Here is a 19848-nt window from a genome sequence, read left to right as displayed (position 1 = left end):
AAAGACTGTTTATCACTTTGAATCACTTATGATATTGACTACAGAGTGACCTTGATATAAGGTTAAGGTCATTAGAGGGCATGGTAAAACATGGTTCAAACTTAACAGAAACATTGATCAATTCAAATGTATGCATTTTTTGTAAAATGGAGTAGATATATCAATGTTAAGTAAAAGCCAATACCAAGTAAAATATACCAATGATACCAATGGCTGCCTTGGATACAACTGACATGCTAGTTTCCTAAAGCAAGTGCTATATTGCAGCATACACCAGCTGTTCATATTCTGTTACATATTGTATTCAGTATTGTGTGGCTTTGTCAAGTGAAAATGATTATATGATATTTATATTGTTAAATCTTGACAGCATGCGGGATGCTGTTTCATATTTCCATGTGGAATTCTATTTCTTTTGCATATGGTATTGTCAATCAGCTTATGTAATTTGCTGTACAAGTATTGATTGAGTGAACTGAGTAGAACACACAAGACAGGAGTACAACAGTGAGTGAATGCTTTACACTGCTGTCAGCAATATTACAGTAATGTCATGATAACCTATTACAGTAATGTCAAGATAACCTGCAGTCAGCAATATTACAGTAATGTCAAAATAACCTGCAGTAAGCAATATTACAGTACTGTCATGATAACCTACAGTCAGCAGTATTACAGTACTGTCATGATAACCTACAGTCAGCAGTATTACAGTACTGTCATGATAACCTACAGTCAGCAGTATTACAGTACTGTCATGATAACCTACAGTCAGCAGTATTATAGTACTGTCATGATACCCTAGTCAGCAGTATTACAGTACTGTCATGATAACCTACATTTAGCAGTATTACAGTACTGTCATGATAACCTACAGTCAGCAGTATTATAGTACTGTCATGATACCCTAGTCAGCAGTATTACAGTACTGTCATGATAACCTACATTTAGCAGTATTACAATACTGTCATGATAACCTACAGTCAGCAATATTACAGTACTGTCATGATAACCTACAGTCAGCAATATTACAGTACTGTCATGATAACCTACAGTCAGCAGTATTACAGTACTGTCATGATAACCTACAGTCAGCAGTATTATAGTACTGTCATGATACCCTAGTCAGCAGTATTACAGTACTGTCATGATAACCTACAGTCAGCAGTATTATAGTACTGTCATGATACCCTAGTCAGCAGTATTACAGTACTGTCATGATAACCTACAGTCAGCAGTATTACAGTACTGTCATGATAACCTACAGTCAGCAATATTACAGTACTGTCATGATAACCTACAGTCAGCAGTATTACAGTAGTCATGATAACCTACATTTAGCAGTATTACAGTACTGTCATGATAACCTAGTCAGCAGTATCACAGTACTGTCATGATAACCTACAGTCAGCAGTATTATAGTACTGTCATGATAACCTACAGTCAGCAGTATTACAGTACTGTCATGATAACCTACAGTCAGCAGTATTAGTACTGTCATGATAACCTACAGTCAGCAGTATTAGTACTGTCATGACAACCTACAGTCCACAGTATTACAGAACTGTCATGATAACCTACAGTCAGCAATATTACAGTACTGTCATGATAACCTACAGTCAGCAGTATTAGTACTGTCATGATAACCTACAGTCAGCAGTATTACAGTACTGTCATGATAACCTACATTTAGCAGTATTATAGTACTGTCATGATAACCTACAGTCAGCAGTATTACAGTACTGTCATGATAACCTACAGTCCACAGTATTACAGTACTGTCATGATAACCTACAGTCAGCAGTATTATAGTACTGTCATGATAACCTACAGTCAGCAGTATTAGTACTGTCATGATAACCTACAGTCAGCAGTATTACAGTACTGTCATGATAACCTACAGTCAGCAGTATTACAGTACTGTCATGCTAACCTACAGTCAGCAGTATTACAGTACTGTCATGATAACCTACAGTCAGCAGTATTACAGTACTGTCATGCTAACCTACAGTCAGCAGTATTACAGTACTGTCATGATAACCTGCAGTCAGCAGTATTACAGTACTGTCATGATAACCTACAGTCAGCAGTATTAGTAGTACTGTCATGATAACCTACAGTCAGCAGTATTACAGTACTGTCATGATAACCTACAGTCAGCAGTATTACAGTACTGTCATGATAACCTACAGTCAGCAGTATTACAGTACTGTCATGATAACCTACAGTCAGCAGTATTACAGTACTGTCATGATAACCTACAGTCAGCAGTATTACAGTACTGTCATGCTAACCTACAGTCAGCAGTATTACAGTACTGTCAGCGATAACTTACAGTCAGCAGTATTGTCAGTACTGTCATGCTAACCTACAGTCAGCAGTATTACAGTAACAGTATTACAGTACTGTCATGATAACCTAGTCAGCAGTATTACAGTGTCATGATAACCTACAGTCAGCAGTATTACAGTACTGTCATGAGCAGTATTACAGTACTGTCAGTCAGCAGTAGTGATATCTCAGTAATGTCATGATTGCAATCAGTATCTATCATGTCATGCTAACCTACAGTCAGCAGTATTACAGTACTGTCATGATAACCTACAGTCAGCAGTATTACAGTACTGTCATGCTAACCTACAGTCAGCAGTATTACAGTACTGTCATGATAACCTACAGTCAGAGGTATTTCAGTAATGTCATGATAACCTGCAGTATCATGATAACCTACAGTCAGCAGTATTACAGTACTGTCATGATAACCTACAGTCAGCAGTATTACAGTACTGTCATGATAACCTACAGTCAGCAGTATTACAGTACTGTCATGCTAACCTACAGTCAGCAGTATTACAGTACTGTCATGATAACCTGCAGTTAGTGATATCTCAGTAATGTCATGATAACCTGCAATCAGTGATCTATCATTTATATCAGTAATGTCATGATAACCTGCAGTTAGTGATATCTCAGTAATGTCATGATAACCTGCAGTCAGCAGTATTACAGTACTGTCATGCTAACCTACAGTCAGCAGTATTACAGTACTGTCATGATAACCTGCAGTTAGTGATATCTCAGTAATGTCATGATAACCTGCAATCAGTGATCTATCATTTATATCAGTACTGTCATGATAACCTGCAGTTAGTGATATCTCAGTAATGTCATGATAACCTGCAGTCAGCGATCTATCATTTATATCAGTAATGTTATGATAACCTGCAGTTAGTGATATCTCAGTAATGTCATGATAACCTGCAATCAGTGATCTATCATTTATATCAGTACTGTCATGATAACCTGCAGTTAGTGATATCTCAGTAATGTCATGATAACCTGCAGTCAGCGATCTATCATTTATATCAGTAATGTTATGATAACCTGCAGTTAGTGATATCTCAGTAATGTTATGATAACCTGCAGTCAGCAGTATTACAGTACTGTCATGCTAACCTACAGTCAGCAGTATTACAGTACTGTCATGATAACCTGCAGTTAGTGATATCTCAGTAATGTCATGATAACCTGCAATCAGTGATCTATCATTTATATCAGTACTGTCATGATAACCTGCAGTTAGTGATATCTCAGTAATGTCATGATAACCTGCAGTCAGCGATCTATCATTTATATCAGTAATGTTATGATAACCTGCAGTTAGTGATATCTCAGTAATGTCATGATAACCTGCAGTCAGCGATCTATCATTTATATCAGTAATGTTATGATAACCTGCAGTTAGTGATATCTCAGTAATGTCATGATAACCTGCAGTCAGCGATCTATCATTTATATCAGTAATGTTATGATAACCTGCAGTTAGTGATATCTCAGTAATGTCATGATAACCTGCAATCAGTGATCTATCATTTATATCAGTAATGTTATGATAACCTGCAGTTAGTGATATCTCAGTAATGTCATGATAACCTGCAGTCAGCGATCTATCATTTATATCAGTAATGTTATGATAACCTGCAGTTAGTGATATCTCAGTAATGTTATGATAACCTGCAGTCAGCAGTATTACAGTACTGTCATGCTAACCTACAGTCAGCAGTATTACAGTACTGTCATGATAACCTGCAGTTAGTGATATCTCAGTAATGTCATGATAACCTGCAGTCAGCGATCTATCATTTATATCAGTAATGTTATGATAACCTGCAGTTAGTGATATCTCAGTAATGTCATGATAACCTGCAGTCAGTGATATTAATGTCAGTACCTGTCATGCTAACCTACAGTCAGCAGTATTACAGTACTGTCAGTACTGTCATGATAACCTGCAGTTAGTGATATCTCAGTAATGTCATGATAACCTGCAGTCAGCGATCTATCATTTATATCAGTAATGTTATGATAACCTGCAGTTAGTGATATCTCAGTAATGTTATGATAACCTGCAGTCAGCGATCTATCATTTATATCAGTAATGTTATGATAACCTGCAGTTAGTGATATCTCAGTAATGTCATGATAACCTGCAGTCAGCGATCTATCATTTATATCAGTAATGTTATGATAACCTGCAGTTAGTGATATCTCAGTAATGTCATGATAACCTGCAGTCAGCGATCTATCATTTATATCAGTAATGTTATGATAACCTGCAGTTAGTGATATCTCAGTAATGTCATGATAACCTGCAGTCAGCGATCTATCATTTATATCAGTAATGTTATGATAACCTGCAGTTAGTGATATCTCAGTAATGTCATGATAACCTGCAATCAGCGATCTATCATTTATATCAGTAATGTGATATTACTGTAACTTTGTTGTAGTTAACAGCTGGTTACAGTGGGCGAAGCAGTGGGGAGGTGCAGTTGTATTTGTTTTTACAAGTACTGTCTGCAAGTTTCTAGTGATATAGATCTATATCAATTTGATTTTTAAAAAATTCATTTACAATGTTTGTTTGGGATCTGAAAGTGTGGGGTGAAGGTTCAAGTTAGCCTGTAGAACAACACAGTTATGTCAACAAAGTCAGCTGTTTTTGTGTGTGGTCTAGATGTGCCATTGCAGATCGCATGTTATGGTAGTGAAATTGATGATTTTCCCTTTGGTGTTATGGACAGAATACCTCTCAAGTGACCATGCCTAAGCATCGAAGGCTTGTAGTGGGAGCTAACTTGTTGGGTATTCAGTAGTGGACATCATGTGCAATGCTTATAATATCAACCAATGGTTTCTCTGGCCCAGATTTGATTATTTACTTATCATCTTGAAATGGTGAACATATTGTGGACAAATGCATTAATTCTCTCAGCCACTATCACCAATATCTGTGAACATGGAAAATGTTTGCATTTGGTTACAAATGTCCGACTATAACAGTAAATATGCAAACAAAGGCCACAATTTGTTACAGTAGAACAGTAAAGATTATACATGTATGATAATACATATTGTCTGTGTATTGTTGTGGACTGCATATTGTTTGTTACTTAACCTGTAAGGCAAACGTTTTAAAGTGGGGATTTAATCATTCTAATTTTTCTATATTACATTTGGGTGATTATCCTCCTTCCCTTTACCCTTCATTCCCGCGGGCGGTGGGGTAGCCCAGTGGTTAAAGCGCCGGCTCGTCACGCCGAAGACCCGGGTTCGAATCCCCACATGGGTACAATTTGTAAAGCCCATTTCTGGTGTCCCCCGCCGCGATGTTGCTGGAATATTGCTAAAAGTGGCGTAAAACCAAATTCAGTCAGTCAGTTCATACCTGCCAAATTTTTATTTCGATCACATATCATAATTCATGATGGCCAAGTGTAATGCTGGTCATGCCAATAGACTGCACAAACTGTTCATGTATAATGGAGTGGGGTGGTATGGGGGTAGCATGTGTCACTCTAGGAATATAATGTAGCCCATCTGACCATACTTATGTATGATTCAACACGCGGGACTTCGCAGCAATGGCTGCTATTTCACCTGGGTTATACCTCCTCGTCACAACACAGCAAGTGTCACAACACAGCAAGACACAAACCAGATGAACTATACACAATGCTGCACACCACATAGTTTTGTTTGATAGGCATTTTATCAGTAGCTGATGGATGACACAGTAGATGCAATTTGTAGATTATAACCATTATTCTATCTTGCTTGTCAATGGTGTACAGATCTGTTGCAAAGGATTGCTATAATAGGACATTATCCATAAATTCTGTCTGCTTTGTTACTACATAGTGCATTGGAATTGATTTAACACATACCGGTACACTTATTTATATGAGTGGGTGAGTGATTGAAGAATATTGCCACATCTGAGTGTAATAAATCAGTTATTGTTGAGAACATGACCAATAAAACATGTAATAAGTGATTGACAGCAATCAACCAGGCCTCACAATATACCAGTGTGGGTTCAGAGGGATTACAGCAAATATGATTGAGGGATTACAGCAAATCAGGGATCACAATATACCAGTGTGGGTTCGAGAGGGATTACAGCAAATACAGGGATCACAATATACCAGTGTGGGTTCGGAGGGATTACAGCAAATACAGGGATCACAATATACCAGTGTGGGGAGGGATTACAGCAAATACAGGGATCACAATATACCAGTGTGGGTTCGGAGGGATTACAGCAAATACAGGGATCACAATATACCAGTGTGGATTCGGAGGGATTACAGCAAATATAGGGATCACAATATACCAGTGTGGGCTCGGAGGGATTACAGCAAATACAGGGATCACATGCTTTTTAGTTTTGGGCCCTTTTTTATTTATATTATCACCATGGTAAGAAGTTGTATACTGAAGTAACAAAGTGAGTTGAGGCTTATACTATGTTCCGTCCAATGTGCCTTTATCTTGTGCAGAGTTCAGTCCCATGGTTTTGCTGGATCTGCTGATTGTGAGATTGACTTTACATTTGCCGGGATGAAGGTCCTCTTTTTGTCAGCATGGTACTTGGTTCCATTCTGCTGTAGTCTATTCCTTTTCAATATTGAACAACTAAACAGTAGTAGTATTACTGCTTGTGTCATGCCTGTATGCTTGTGTTTCAGAAAGCCTTGCCTTAACAACTTTTAATGTGGGCCAGCAGACTCCACACGTCCGCAATGTCCGAGTGTTTGAGTTTTCGGAGGGAGTCCCTGGAGGACACAAGCCTTGTACCTGGTTCAATGTCAACCAGCCTCCCAAAGGACTGGACAATATGTCCACCTACCAGGTCAGTGGCCACTGAGACTAGTGTGAATAAGGATATTGAAGAATTTCACTTGAGTGTATATGTATGTGTAATTTATTATTTTGAGTTGATGATGCTTGATAATGACAATTTTACTTTTATCAACAAATTTTGATGTATATGAGCTTGTAGTATGCAAGAGTGAGTTTCTGTTTGTAATCCAAAATCATTCTTGCAACGTTTTCAATTTCTAAACATTAGTAACTAGTGTCTAAGTGTAGCCAGGACAACTAACCAGCTTCTGCAGCAGAGAGACTAGTGATGTCATCAGTGATTATCATGATGTCACTATGGTTTGCAAAGCATTGTGATTCAAGTTTATGAAGTCGTATCTCCTTAGAGATATTTCTTGATCTCACCCAAGCTATATCTATTATGGAATCCAGTTTTGAATAATGAAATCATACATTACTGTTTTGTGTAGGAATATGGCCACATTGAAAAAATCATTTTATCACTCAGAAATGTTGTTTTGTTTGATTGCACTTGGCATCTGTGTACATCAACTGTGACAGATGGGCTTCACTGAATCATGAATGTTTTATTGAATTATGTATAGAGTGTATTTTATCTGGTACCGAATGATCTGGGTTAGAACTGGTCTTCAACTCAGTAACACACACAAGGCAACGAACATACACATTTCCTTCTTGTGTAGATATATAGTAACAATGAATTATATGAGAATTAAGTGGTCGTGTTAATCCATCGATGAGGTTATTAATACTTGTCATGATAATTTGAAGTAAACCTGAGTATTTTACATTGAAATGCATTTGGCCTCATTCCTTCATGTTTTTTCACAACTTGTTCTAATGTCTTCTCATTGCACACTTCACTGCAGCTGTATGGCGATCTAGATATGCATCAATGATAAAAAACCTAACCCACTATGTATAGTGTTTTTCTGCTTGGGATCATATATCATGAGCTATATTGTGTGTCTTGAGTGTAACTGATAAAGTGTTAGCACACATGCCACTTAGTGCAGTGTACTCCATTAAAGGCTTAAAGTTATGACACAGTTAGCTAATACAAACCCACATCACCAATGTATACCTTTGTTTTATCCCCCTGGCATGTAATGCGGTTGGATATAGTCGAGGCCTCGTCGGTCCGTGCACATTTGTCTTTTCCGGAGCTGAACTCTAAAACCGTTCAATATTTCTTCACCAAACTTGGCACATAGATAGATCTGGTGGTGTACTGGTGCCTTTTTGTAGTTTTGGAATTTTGAATAAAACATTTTTGGCTTTTCCGTGGCAACAAGTTTGACTAAAACAGAAATTAGTGGTAGTGCACTTTTCTGGAGCTGAACTCTAAAACTGTTCACTATTTCTTCACCAAACTTGGCACATAGATAGATCTGGTGGTGTACTGGTGCCTTTTGGTAGTTTTGGAACTCTGAATAAAATAGTTTTGGCGTTTCCATGGCAACAAGTTTGACAGACTGAAATTGGTGGTAGTGCTCTTTTCCGGAGCAGAACTCTAAAACCGTTCACTATTTCTTCACCAAACTTGGCACATAGATAGATCTGGTGGTGTACTGGTGCCTTTTGGTAGTTTTGGAATTCTGAATAAAATATTTTTGGCGTTTCCATGGCAACAAGTTTGACTTAGAATGAAATTGGTGGTAGTGCTCTTTTCCGGAGCAGAACTTTAATACCTTTCAATACTCTCCTTCCACTTTTCTTTATACACACCTAAATCTTAGTTTCCATGGACTTAGTCTAAAATAATTAAGTAACTGTCAGATGATTTGCTCTTTCACATTTGTGGGGGTCGGGGGGATTTGTCATCTTGTGATGACTCTTATTTGAGAACAGCAGTGGACATGAAGTATCCAGAGACAACAGGTGCTAGAATATCCACAATATATACTAAAGTTTCATGCCAGCTTTATGGGGGTCCTAACTTAGTTGGATTAAATATTCCTGTATTTCAAGTTAAGTCTCAGCCATACATGGAAAAGGAGTGGAATATGCAGTCTATGTTTGTGATCCTCAGGTTGTGCTTGAGTCTGACGTGACGATGCAGTGTGAAGATTTTAAGATGATCTTCCGTGGACGTGTAGGCAGCAAGAGGTAAGGTCACGATCATCTGCAAATTTTTGTAATAGCCAAAACTTATTCAACAGTGTTTATGATTTACCAGTTTATGCATGATAATTGTTGATGATATCTTTAATGTACATTAGCTTTCTACTTGAAAGCAATATCATTTCATTTATGACAACTGTGACATTGCCACTACATTAGCAAAATGACATTATTTTTTCATGATTTACAAATGCAATTCGTCAATCACTTGTTAAAAACATCACTAGCTTGCTCCAAATACATTAAAGTCACCCAGGATTTCTGTTTCTGCTGATGTTTAGTGTTTTGGCTGAAATGAGTGTGAATGTTTAGTTACTGGTGAGTTATTCAGTCCCATCACAATGACTGTACAACCTGCTGACAACGTATGTGATAAATGGTTGTATTGTGACCTGTTAGAGATATTGATTGTTGTCCGCGGCAACTGCTGATGGTCCCTGATGCTCTGAGATATAAAGCAGGATGTTCCACATGGCTGCATGGCTGTAAGGACGCTATGGCTGTTTACCATCAGTGTCTGTATGATACACCTGAGAGGAAGGTTGCACATTTGGGATTAAACGTTTGGCTTTGTCTTCTTTGCTGATAAAGTTACAGAGGATGCAGTAACTATGTTTAATATGGTTATTCAAGCATATATCAATACAAAGGCTGATAGTGATACATGGACATAGTACAAAAAATCCACATTTTCCGTAAAATGAGTCCCAGTATGATATTGTTAGCTTAAACATGAACATAAATCTTATCTCAACTCGGAGAGCTGCATGAAAAATTACAAGGAAAAAGATTTTTGTGTCATCTGATCGCCAATATTTGTAGCCAGATTTGGAAGGCGTGGGCAGCCCCTTCATCAAGTCTCATGATAAAATTCCCGTTTGAATGCTAGAATTTCCCTGATTATCATTTTTGTTTTGTCAGCACCATAGACAGGCTTGTGGGCATAAATTCATTAATAAATGCTTCACATCAGACTTTCTCCCCATATAAAGATGACATTCTGCTATTAAGTTTGAATGCTGTGTAAGTAATGGAGTTATGATGTAAACATTCCCTCTGGATTATGTTGCCTTTTCCTGTGGATACCACAGACACATACAGAACGGAAATGAAAATTCTAACCAAGTCATAGCTATCCCTAGTGGTATGCTTAAAGAGTTATGCAGTTATCTCCCTTAGCTGTGATGTCACATAGTTGTTGAAAACCTCTCATACTTTTTCTGTATGGACTACACAGAAGACACGATTTGGATCCCCATTGTCTATGTGCCTCCTGCCTCATGGTTCCTCCCTGCTCTTTTTATAACTGATGTTAATCGTGTCAAGAATTTTCTAAGATGATTGGATTAAATGGACTCCTTCCGTTCATCATCTAAAAGCGGAAGCTCACGTCTTCATCGGGAATTAGTCAATCTACTAAGAGCTCTACTCGTTCAATTACTGTTTCTGTTAAGTCAGAATCGTAGGCTAGCCTATGACTAAATCATAATGCAGTGTAAGTAATGGTGTGTACTGGTAAAAGTCATAGTAAGTACACCTTACTAACTCTGGTTATCCTGGTATATAGTCTCATTACTGAGGCCAATAAATGTACCATAGGTAAATTTGCAAAAGCCCCAACTGAAGCAAGTGGAGATTTTTCTGAGTATATCTTGGACTGTCTATACACTAGTAGTTTGGTTCAGGCTTCCTTTATACATATGAAGGACTATATACAGTATTTTTCTCCATGGCAGGGTCAATGTTGGTTTTGACATGGTCATTCAGGAACTGGTTCTGTCAGGCACAGTGCAGGCAATCGTACAGTTCTCAATGGATGTCCCCTTCCCTCACATTGCCAAGGCAACAGTCTGCTTCACCGAAAAGTAAGAAACTGTTTTCAATTTTAGCAAAGAAGGGGTCTTTTAATGACTGTCCCATGAATCTTGCTTTACTTGTAGAACTAACATGTAGTCAGAGGTTCATAAATGCAAAAATTCAGGAAATATGAAATGCTTTATTAATTTATGTCCTTTACATATTCAATGATAGATGATGATGGCTGCATTTAGGATGCTGTATGTATCGTATCAGTCAGCAAGTATCTGTAACATATTCTCTGACGTAACTTTCCTGCGTTTATTTATACATAGCTCATTACTACAGGTAACTGCAGAATTGGAACCTCCAGAAAAATGATGTTTGAGGGTAATAAATCAAATTTGTAATGGCTTCGAAACCTCATCAGTATTGTATCTACAGCTTGAGTGCCATTTTTGTCGTTTGTATTGTAGACCTGATGTGACCTTCAACATCAGCCTGCTGCGGGCAATACAGATGATGGAGGTGCCGTTACTGAAAAGCTGGATACACACTAACGTCATGGAGAGCTTGACCAAAGGTACCTTAATGCAGGGGGATGGGATACCATGGTAGATGGGGTTGAGTCGGGTTAGAGGGGTTGAGAGAGGATTTTGCCAGGTGTGTTCTTTGTGACGGCCTTTTCTTCATAGATTTGAAAATGGGAGTTGTATCTGGGATTGAACATCGTTGGTTTGGGTTTGGAGTAGCGTGATGATGCTTATGTTTGTGTTCCAGCTCTGGTGGATCCAGCTTCAGTAGATATACACTTTGCCAAAATTGGACCAATCCAGATCAGTCGTGGCAAGCCCAAGAAGAACACTGCAGAGGGTGTACTGACAATACAGTTGAAGGGGGTTCCTGTCAAGAGTGCTGGTATGTATGGAAGGGTTTACTGTGCAGATGAAGGCTTCATGTTAAGGGTGCTGGTGTGAATAGGAAGACGCACTTTGAAGAAATAGGGGCTCGTGCTAAGGGTGCTGGTGCTATGGGAGTATTTGAGTGCTTGCGAAGAGTGTCATGGGTAACTGAGGTGTAAATTGAATGATGTCATAAACTTTGGTCACTGTTGAATGTTTGAACATTGTTGATAACTGATGATTACTCTTTTATTGCCCAATCTTCACCTGAGGTTTCAGTAGGCTTCATGTTTTTTTACATGTCAGGTGCAGCCACTGACGTGAGAAACTATTTATATAACCCCTATTGAAGTTATGGTGATATTGCTGTAATGCTGCCAGAACATGGTACATGTACTCTGTTACTGTTTGTGTATTCCAGCATCTGATGAGATCCGATATAGTGTACTACGTGTTGGTGACAACAAACGCGAGACGTTGGAGGTTCCAGCATCAGAGGAGTGGGAAGACGTCTGCTCTTTCTTCATCTACAGCCTTTCTAATGAGAAGGTACTGTCTCATGCTGCAGATATTATACCTGAATGTTATTGTCAGCGACATGTAGTGGTGGAATTGGGTTTAACGACGTCTTGAGAATATTTCGCTCTCATATGACGACGTGCATGCGTGTGTATGTGTATGTGCGGCTGCCTGTACTAGCCCAGACTTAAGCTGGTTTTATAGTGCTAGCCTACTGAGATACCATGCCGCAGTGAAGCATGAATACCCCACTCAGATACATTATACTGACTCCGAGCCGACCAGTCCTTGTTGTACCCATTAATTCTGAGCGCCAGGCAGGGACCAACAAGTACCATATTTTAACGTCTTTTGGTATGACGCGGTCGGGGAGCGAACCCGCAACCTTCCGCTCTCCGGGCAGACGCTCTAACCACTACACCACGGAGGCAGTCAGCGACATGTAAGGATATGATTGTATTGCATCACTAGCAGCTGCTTGACTGAAAAGTAAATATACATATTGCAAATAAATTAAAACTATATATGAAGTCTGCACTTTAAAGGTAAAGAAGGCATTGATTATGATCCATAAAACATTGAAAACCTGTTTTGGATTGTTCTTTTTTCAACCTCCATTAAAATACTACTCAAAGCAACCGAAACTAATCACTCTGAGATTAATACAAGTCCAGATTGTGCTGAAATGATTTCTTCAGAGTTTTGGGATAATGCTGTGCCCATGTGATATTTGAAAATAGATTTCTGTGTGTGGGTTGATGGATATCCTTGTTTGTGAAGTGAAGAGTGACACAATTTTGTACCCTGACTTTTTACTTCATGACCTTCACCTTGATTGCAGCTCCAGGTAAAGAACAAGTGTAAGCGTCTGCTGACTTCCACGGTTCTGGAGAAACATGAATTCTATCTGTCTTCATTCCCATTCAAAGTGCGAGAGTTGTAAGTCTTTGAGAGGATAATTTCATGAAATATAGCCAGTTTAGGCCTTATTACATGTGTATGTTTATTGAATAAAACATTCATCATTTGTGAACAATAACTATTTGAATATTACATATTGACGGGTGAAACTTACTTGACTCTTTTCAAGCATTTGTATTCCATGTTTGATCAATAGTCTAAGGGACTTACCTCCAAGCTGTCATGTGAAAGTGAAGAACAGATGGCGTAGCAGAGGGCTTAAAGTGTTCACTCCTCACACTAAAGCCCATGTGTGGAACCCTATATGGAATTTTGCTGAAAGTGTTGGAATACTCATTTGCAAATTTGTCTATGAAAATGATTTGGCTTTGAATGTTGCTTGATTAACCCAGTTTCCTTGTTTCCAGTGCAGACAAGGAGATCAAGAACAAGGATGGGTCCACGATGACCATGAAGATGCAGTACTCTGCCCTACCTAGCGTCAGTCTAGAGACACTCATGGAATCAAAGAAAGAGAAAGTCACAGAAAGTGAGGGCATGTCATAATTTGTACTGACTTGGTACCAGAAACTGGCACTAGTCTTTTACTCCCAAAGGGGCGGTGGGGTAGCCTAGTGGTTAAAGCGTTCGCCTGTCATGCTGAAGACCCAGGTTCGATTCCCCACATGTGAAGCCTATATCTGGTGTACCCAGCCGTGATATTGCTGGAATATTGCTAACTCACTCACTCTCTCACTCACTTTACTCCCAAACAAAACTAATAATGGTATAGCCCTAACATCTGAAATGTGCTACTATGGTGGTTTGTTCCTTTTTGATAATTTACCAAGGCTTTTCAAGACTTTTAAATGAGTTTATTTGGACTACCATCTGCCTCTTGGTAGTGCTTCTTGGTAGTGAAGATATGAGTGATTACACCATGCCATCGGGATCTGAGGTTCTCTAAAATGAACATTATGAAACTTACATCAATTAAATTGCAGTATATATGTAGATCCAAATATTTTACCTGTTGTGTTGGTCATGTGAATTCACTCATGTGAGTTGGTTCCACCTTTGCTTTTAGGTAGCTTATTTGATCATCATATAAATGTCTTGATCCTGACCTTGACCTCATGACCTTGCAGCTTCTGGGGTGATGTACATCTGTATCCATGGTGCTGTAAATGTCCTGGTGGCAGACAAGACTGGAGCATCAGATCCATACTGTGTCCTCTTCTGTGACAGGCGAAGGGTAAGGTCATCAAGGGACAGATTGAACAAATTACCTCCCTTATGTAATGTATTAATGAGCAATAACATTGGTAACTGTAAAATATTGTTATGTGCCTGTTCTACACCTTTTAAGACCTGTTCTAGCACATGATGTGACACATTAATAATAATAATAATTGCATTTATATAGCGCATCATTCACTAATAAATGCTCTGTGCGCTTAAGATGGAAATTGACACTTGAAAAGAAATGTTTTGAGGCCAGTCTTAAAAGACGTTAGTGACTCACTGGTTTTGAGTTCAAGCAGTAGCGCATTCCACTTCATTGCTGCAATGAAAGCGAACGACCTTTTGCCAAAGTTGGTTTTGATGTTTGGCACTGTCACTAGCATTTGGTTTTGTGATCTCAGTGAGCGTGAGGGCTGATACAGGGGCAGTAACTCTGCGAGGTAATCAGGGGCCATTCCGTTGAGACACTTGTACGTCATTACAATAGTTTTGTAGTCAGTTCTTGCGGTGATTGGTAGCCAGTGTAAATCGTTTAGAATTGGAGTAATGTGATCGAAGACTTTAGACTTTGTAATGATTCTTGCAGCAGTGTTTTGGAGGGCTTGAAGGCGACGTAGCTGATCTTGGTTGACGTTGTTGACATTGCGACCAGAAACAGTGTCAGTGAGGTATATTATGAAGTGATTATCTGATTGTGCACCAGATATGACAAAATGTCTATTAGTGTTACCTTATTGATACACACTGTGTTTGTTCAGGTGCTGACCACGCCCTACGTTCCACACACTCGGAACCCACGCTGGGAGTCTTGGGTGGAGTTTTTTGTGGCCGACTACACCAAGGTTCGTTTAGTGTTACTGTTAATATGTTACACAATTTGTTGTGTCTTCATTGTAATTGTGACAAGCTGTCTGGTAGTACTTTTGTGATGAATTTAAATAGATAAGTCACACCCAACAAGATGGACAATTTTCCACCACAATAGAATTTTGAATTTGCAGGTTGCTGGGAACTCTTTAAAAAATCTATCACTACAATTATTGTAAGTCAAGAAGATCACAATCTTTGGATGCAGTCACCATCCATTTGCACAAATTGATTGTAGATTATTTTAATTATAAGCTACAATCAACACCAATCGTAGTAGCTTATGTCAAAATGTCCATTAACAGGCACATAGCAAGCCATTTTTTTGCGTAAGCCCGATAGATTGCAAAGCTTCATAGTTAGATAGTATTGAGGGCTTGCCCAACCTTTTTAGCAACAATCATGTGTAAGCCTCTGCTTAACGTACTGGAAAAATATAAAAAAGGAGAAGCAGAAATATTGTTAATTGTGATAGCATTCCTTAAAACTGTCAAATCAACAGCCTAAAAGATTTCCATACAAGTCTATCTAAAACAAACATACCTTGTAGATGAAATATGAAAAGATAAACATAGATTTTCTAAAGTGTGTGTAAGTTATTGAAATGTTTCTTCTGACACAAGGGAGCTAATCTTTGTTCGTGACGTGGTTTGGAGTTGTTTCCCTTTGTGTATATGACTTGATTGACAGATTTTAGGGTTATATTTGGGGCTAATTTGCATTGATTTCTAATGACTTTGAAAGCAAACCAAGTTATGTGAATAAATTAAGCAGTCTTCTAATTCATGTCTTGTGACAAATTCTATATCTAATGTTTATTACAGGTCCTGAGTGATTGCATGTCTACTGTTGTAGAGAACATGTTCTTTTATTGTAAAATGTAATTGTAAGGATTGAATGTGTAATTCTTTTGGTTCTTTGAGGTATGAATCTAAATGTATTTTGATCATGTGATAAAAACTACACAGTTAATCCTTTTGTTCAAGTTTTAAATATATACAGTGAAACCTCCTTTGTCTAGGTCTTGTTGATAGGAAACTTGTTTTTGATGCGTCATGTTAAGAACACATCTGTGATCCTAAGATTTAAATTTTAAACATATACAGTAAAACAGGATTGGTCCAACTGATCTGGAGACTTAGTGATCTGGACAAATCGTGTCATAAGGCTGTGCAGATTAACAATGTTTTTCTGTTGTAAAAAGGAGTGTATCACAAAGTGTATGTTTCTGCCATGTTAACAGAAATTTAAAACAAAACAAATGTGATAGTTTCATTGTTTCGTTTGTTTCTTTGTTTGCAGAGTTCTTTGTCATTTTTTGTGTTTGACTGGGATGGAACAAACGTCATTGACGATGATTTCCTGGGTTCAGCTCATCTGCAGCTTTCCACGGTAACCATGAAAACAAAAAAACACCATTAGGCCAGGCCAATTTTATATTTTGTTTTACGGATTTTTGTCCTTAGAAAACCTAAAGGCAGGAGGGACAAAAAATAAAAATAAAATCACCAGTCAAAGTAATATTCCTTCTAAGTACTCAAAGTATGTTACTTTTGGCAATTTATGAAGTGTATAGTGGGCAAAAAAAACAATCTAAGAACAAAATTTCTTGTATGTTTACATTTCTGGCCAATAAAAACATTAGGATTTTATTTTTTGAGTGTTGAAAATTGATTTTTATTTTTATTTTCTTATTCTTGAAAAAATATGACAGGCGGATCCGTAAAACGAGAAATGAAATTGGTCTGGCCTTATGTATTATTATTTTATGTCAGTTCTGAAGGTTCATCTTTATCTCGGCAGTGAATGATGAAGAATGAAATGGGTGTTGCTTAGTGTTAGTTTTATGACTTCTATGTATACTTTGAAAAGGTTATTGTTCTGTGTGAAAAGTAACTTCAGCATATGGATAAATGGGATAACAGTGTGTAAACCATCATGATGTCGTCATGCTATTGTAGATGCAGTTGTTGATGTTGACTAAGTCAAGTCTTCACTGGCCATTCTGAATGTGCCAGTAAAACTGACCCAGCTATAGGTCATTATGCAGTCTTATGAAGAAATTTTATATGAATCATAACATGGTTTAAGTCACTGTAATCTTCTGAGCAGTGTGCGAAATAGTTTTCAAATTTTGCAAGCTAGTTGGGCTAGCTATGCCTGAAAGTTAATAGCCCACAAAATAATTCACTAGTCCTAAATTTGAATGTTGAAACTAAGATTACAAAAATAGATGAGAATAAGATAGTGTTGGCATAACACAGGTTTCATCATTAAGCTGATAACATGAAGAGCATTTTTATCAGGCCATAAATTTGCATGATTTAAAAGTGTATTATAACTTAACCACTCAGAGAGAGTGATGTATTTTCATAATGACACCATGAAAATTCACTAGCCAGTCGGGTCAGTGACTGTTAAGATTTACTGGCCCGAATGGATTTTAACTTGCCACGAGCTAGCAGGCCAGTGGTTATTTCACACACTGCTTCTGAGTCAGCAAGTAGATTCTCATGATTTCTTCATTATAGAATGTTTTGTGAAGCTAAAATTCTCCTGCCAGTTAAGTCTCATTCATTCTCTGACTGTTGTATCTCTTGACCCCCTGCTTTCCTCAACACAGGAAGAGACATGTATTGTGAAGAAGACTCTGACACTGGGCTACAATAAACCATCCGAGGGATACGTTGTTGATAAGTCCTGTGGCATGATCACTGTGTCAGTTGTCTTCCGACCTGTGTCATCAGTGGCAAAGTCAGGTTGGTAGTCCCGTCTTTTTTAGAAAAAGGTGGTAAAATTATGTTGCTGTGCTTGGTCCATCAGTAGTATGTGCTGTTTTAGTTTATAAAGAAAAGTAAGTCTTTTCCAAAACAAACTAACACTTGACTAGGGTACTGCAGTTATCTGTGCAGAGTGGTGTCCCTTGTGCATGCCAGAATCCTGTGAGTATTACACCCTGATTAAGATTCTAGTCTAGAGGGGATTCTCTGTGGCAGGAGATGTCAAAGATCTCCATTAGATTGCTATTTCCATCCATATGAAACTGATATACTGAGTTACAACTGAAAATTTGTTTGAAGTGGTATTGAATGCAAATTACTCCCTCATTTGGATTACAAACATTCCATTAACATGTGTATGATATGTTGTTTTTCTGTAAGAATTCACATTGCTAGAATATTTCCTGTCATATATATCTAATGTTTTTTGTTGTAAGTATTGTAAGCGACCAGTTAGAGTAGCTGTTCAAGTATCTGAATGAAACAAATTGATATTTCAGAGAAGTTTCGACAACTGACTGAAAGCATCAACAATACTGACTTCCTGTATCATGAGGACATGGTGTCCCCTGCATCTGTGGTGAGTATATGTAGTTATGTACCATCCACAGTCATATCTCTGTGCTGCTGCTAGATAGCATATGAAATCCACTGTATCTTACTCTTCAATATGCGTAGACAAGCCAGAATGTGTGCTTCTGTTCGCCACCATGATTAGAGTTATCCCCCCTGCCTTCTCATGATGCATACTCTGAAGCTACTTAAAGCATCTGTTATTTTATGTTTTTCACCAGAGTTTGTGTGGTAAATTCATCATATTCATCTTTAACATTGCTCATGGAGTATATTTTGTTGTTGTGTTAGCCCTTTTCTATGTTTACAACTCCTTGTACTGTGGCTAGTAATCTTACTGTAAACAAATGGCCATTGGACACCTTAGGACAGAGGACCTGTGTAAGTGACAATAGCCTCGACCTTCGTTTTTTTTAAGAAAGCATTCTGCAGAGGGCCTAAAAAAAGCATTCTGCAGAGGGGCTAATAAAACCATTCTGCAGAGGGGCTAAAAAGGCATTCTGCAGAGGGCCTATGTGAATACATTTGAATCCTTGGTAATATGTTTTGGGAATTGAGAGCAGATTTCATTAAACATACAAAAATCTACCGTAAATGCTTAGGGTCAGTAGTGTGCATTTGTTTTGTTTTCGTTTTATTTACATATTTATGTGCATATTTTATATGCAAAAAAATACATCGAGATATGTCATTTGCTGGATATTTGCCTAAAGGAAAATAAATGCCCTTAACAGATATAGAAAGATACCTTGCTCCAATTTTTTTTATAGAAAAGGGCCAATGTTTTCAATGTTTTTGTATGTTTTGTTTTAGCTACAGGTAAGATGATAGTATCACTGTCATTCACAGCTAAGTATCATCTTCATCAATATCTTGCAGCCATCCATAGTGTTGTATGTCTCTTGTGCTTGTAGATGTAGAAACTCCTTTTAGCTACAGGTGATAAGTCACAG

At 38.0% G+C, this 19848-nt stretch overlaps 1 protein-coding gene across 1 annotated transcript in view; it reads left to right on the top strand.

Moving 5' to 3' along the window:
• LOC124261541 (uncharacterized protein PYUK71.03c-like) overlaps positions 1–19848 on the top strand; it is a 75222-nt gene that overhangs the window by 30762 nt on the left and 24612 nt on the right. Inside the window, exons 3-16 of the mRNA XM_046695855.1 lie at positions 7032–7195; positions 9221–9297; positions 11049–11177; positions 11586–11692; positions 11890–12027; positions 12433–12560; positions 13372–13469; positions 13859–13980; positions 14579–14685; positions 15434–15517; positions 16845–16934; positions 18166–18301; positions 18823–18902; positions 19709–19714. Coding sequence (XP_046551811.1) covers positions 7032–7195; positions 9221–9297; positions 11049–11177; positions 11586–11692; positions 11890–12027; positions 12433–12560; positions 13372–13469; positions 13859–13980; positions 14579–14685; positions 15434–15517; positions 16845–16934; positions 18166–18301; positions 18823–18902; positions 19709–19714 — 1466 coding nt within the window. The remainder of the gene's footprint in view (positions 1–7031; positions 7196–9220; positions 9298–11048; positions 11178–11585; positions 11693–11889; positions 12028–12432; positions 12561–13371; positions 13470–13858; positions 13981–14578; positions 14686–15433; positions 15518–16844; positions 16935–18165; positions 18302–18822; positions 18903–19708; positions 19715–19848) is intronic.

This window comes from Haliotis rubra, unplaced genomic scaffold (assembly GCF_003918875.1).
Source record: "Haliotis rubra isolate DU_JTF1 unplaced genomic scaffold, ASM391887v1 Scf80, whole genome shotgun sequence".
Lineage (NCBI taxonomy): Eukaryota > Metazoa > Mollusca > Gastropoda > Lepetellida > Haliotidae > Haliotis > Haliotis rubra.
The sequence above is the reverse complement of the archived record's forward strand: the minus strand, read 5'-3'. Positions and strand labels throughout refer to the sequence as shown.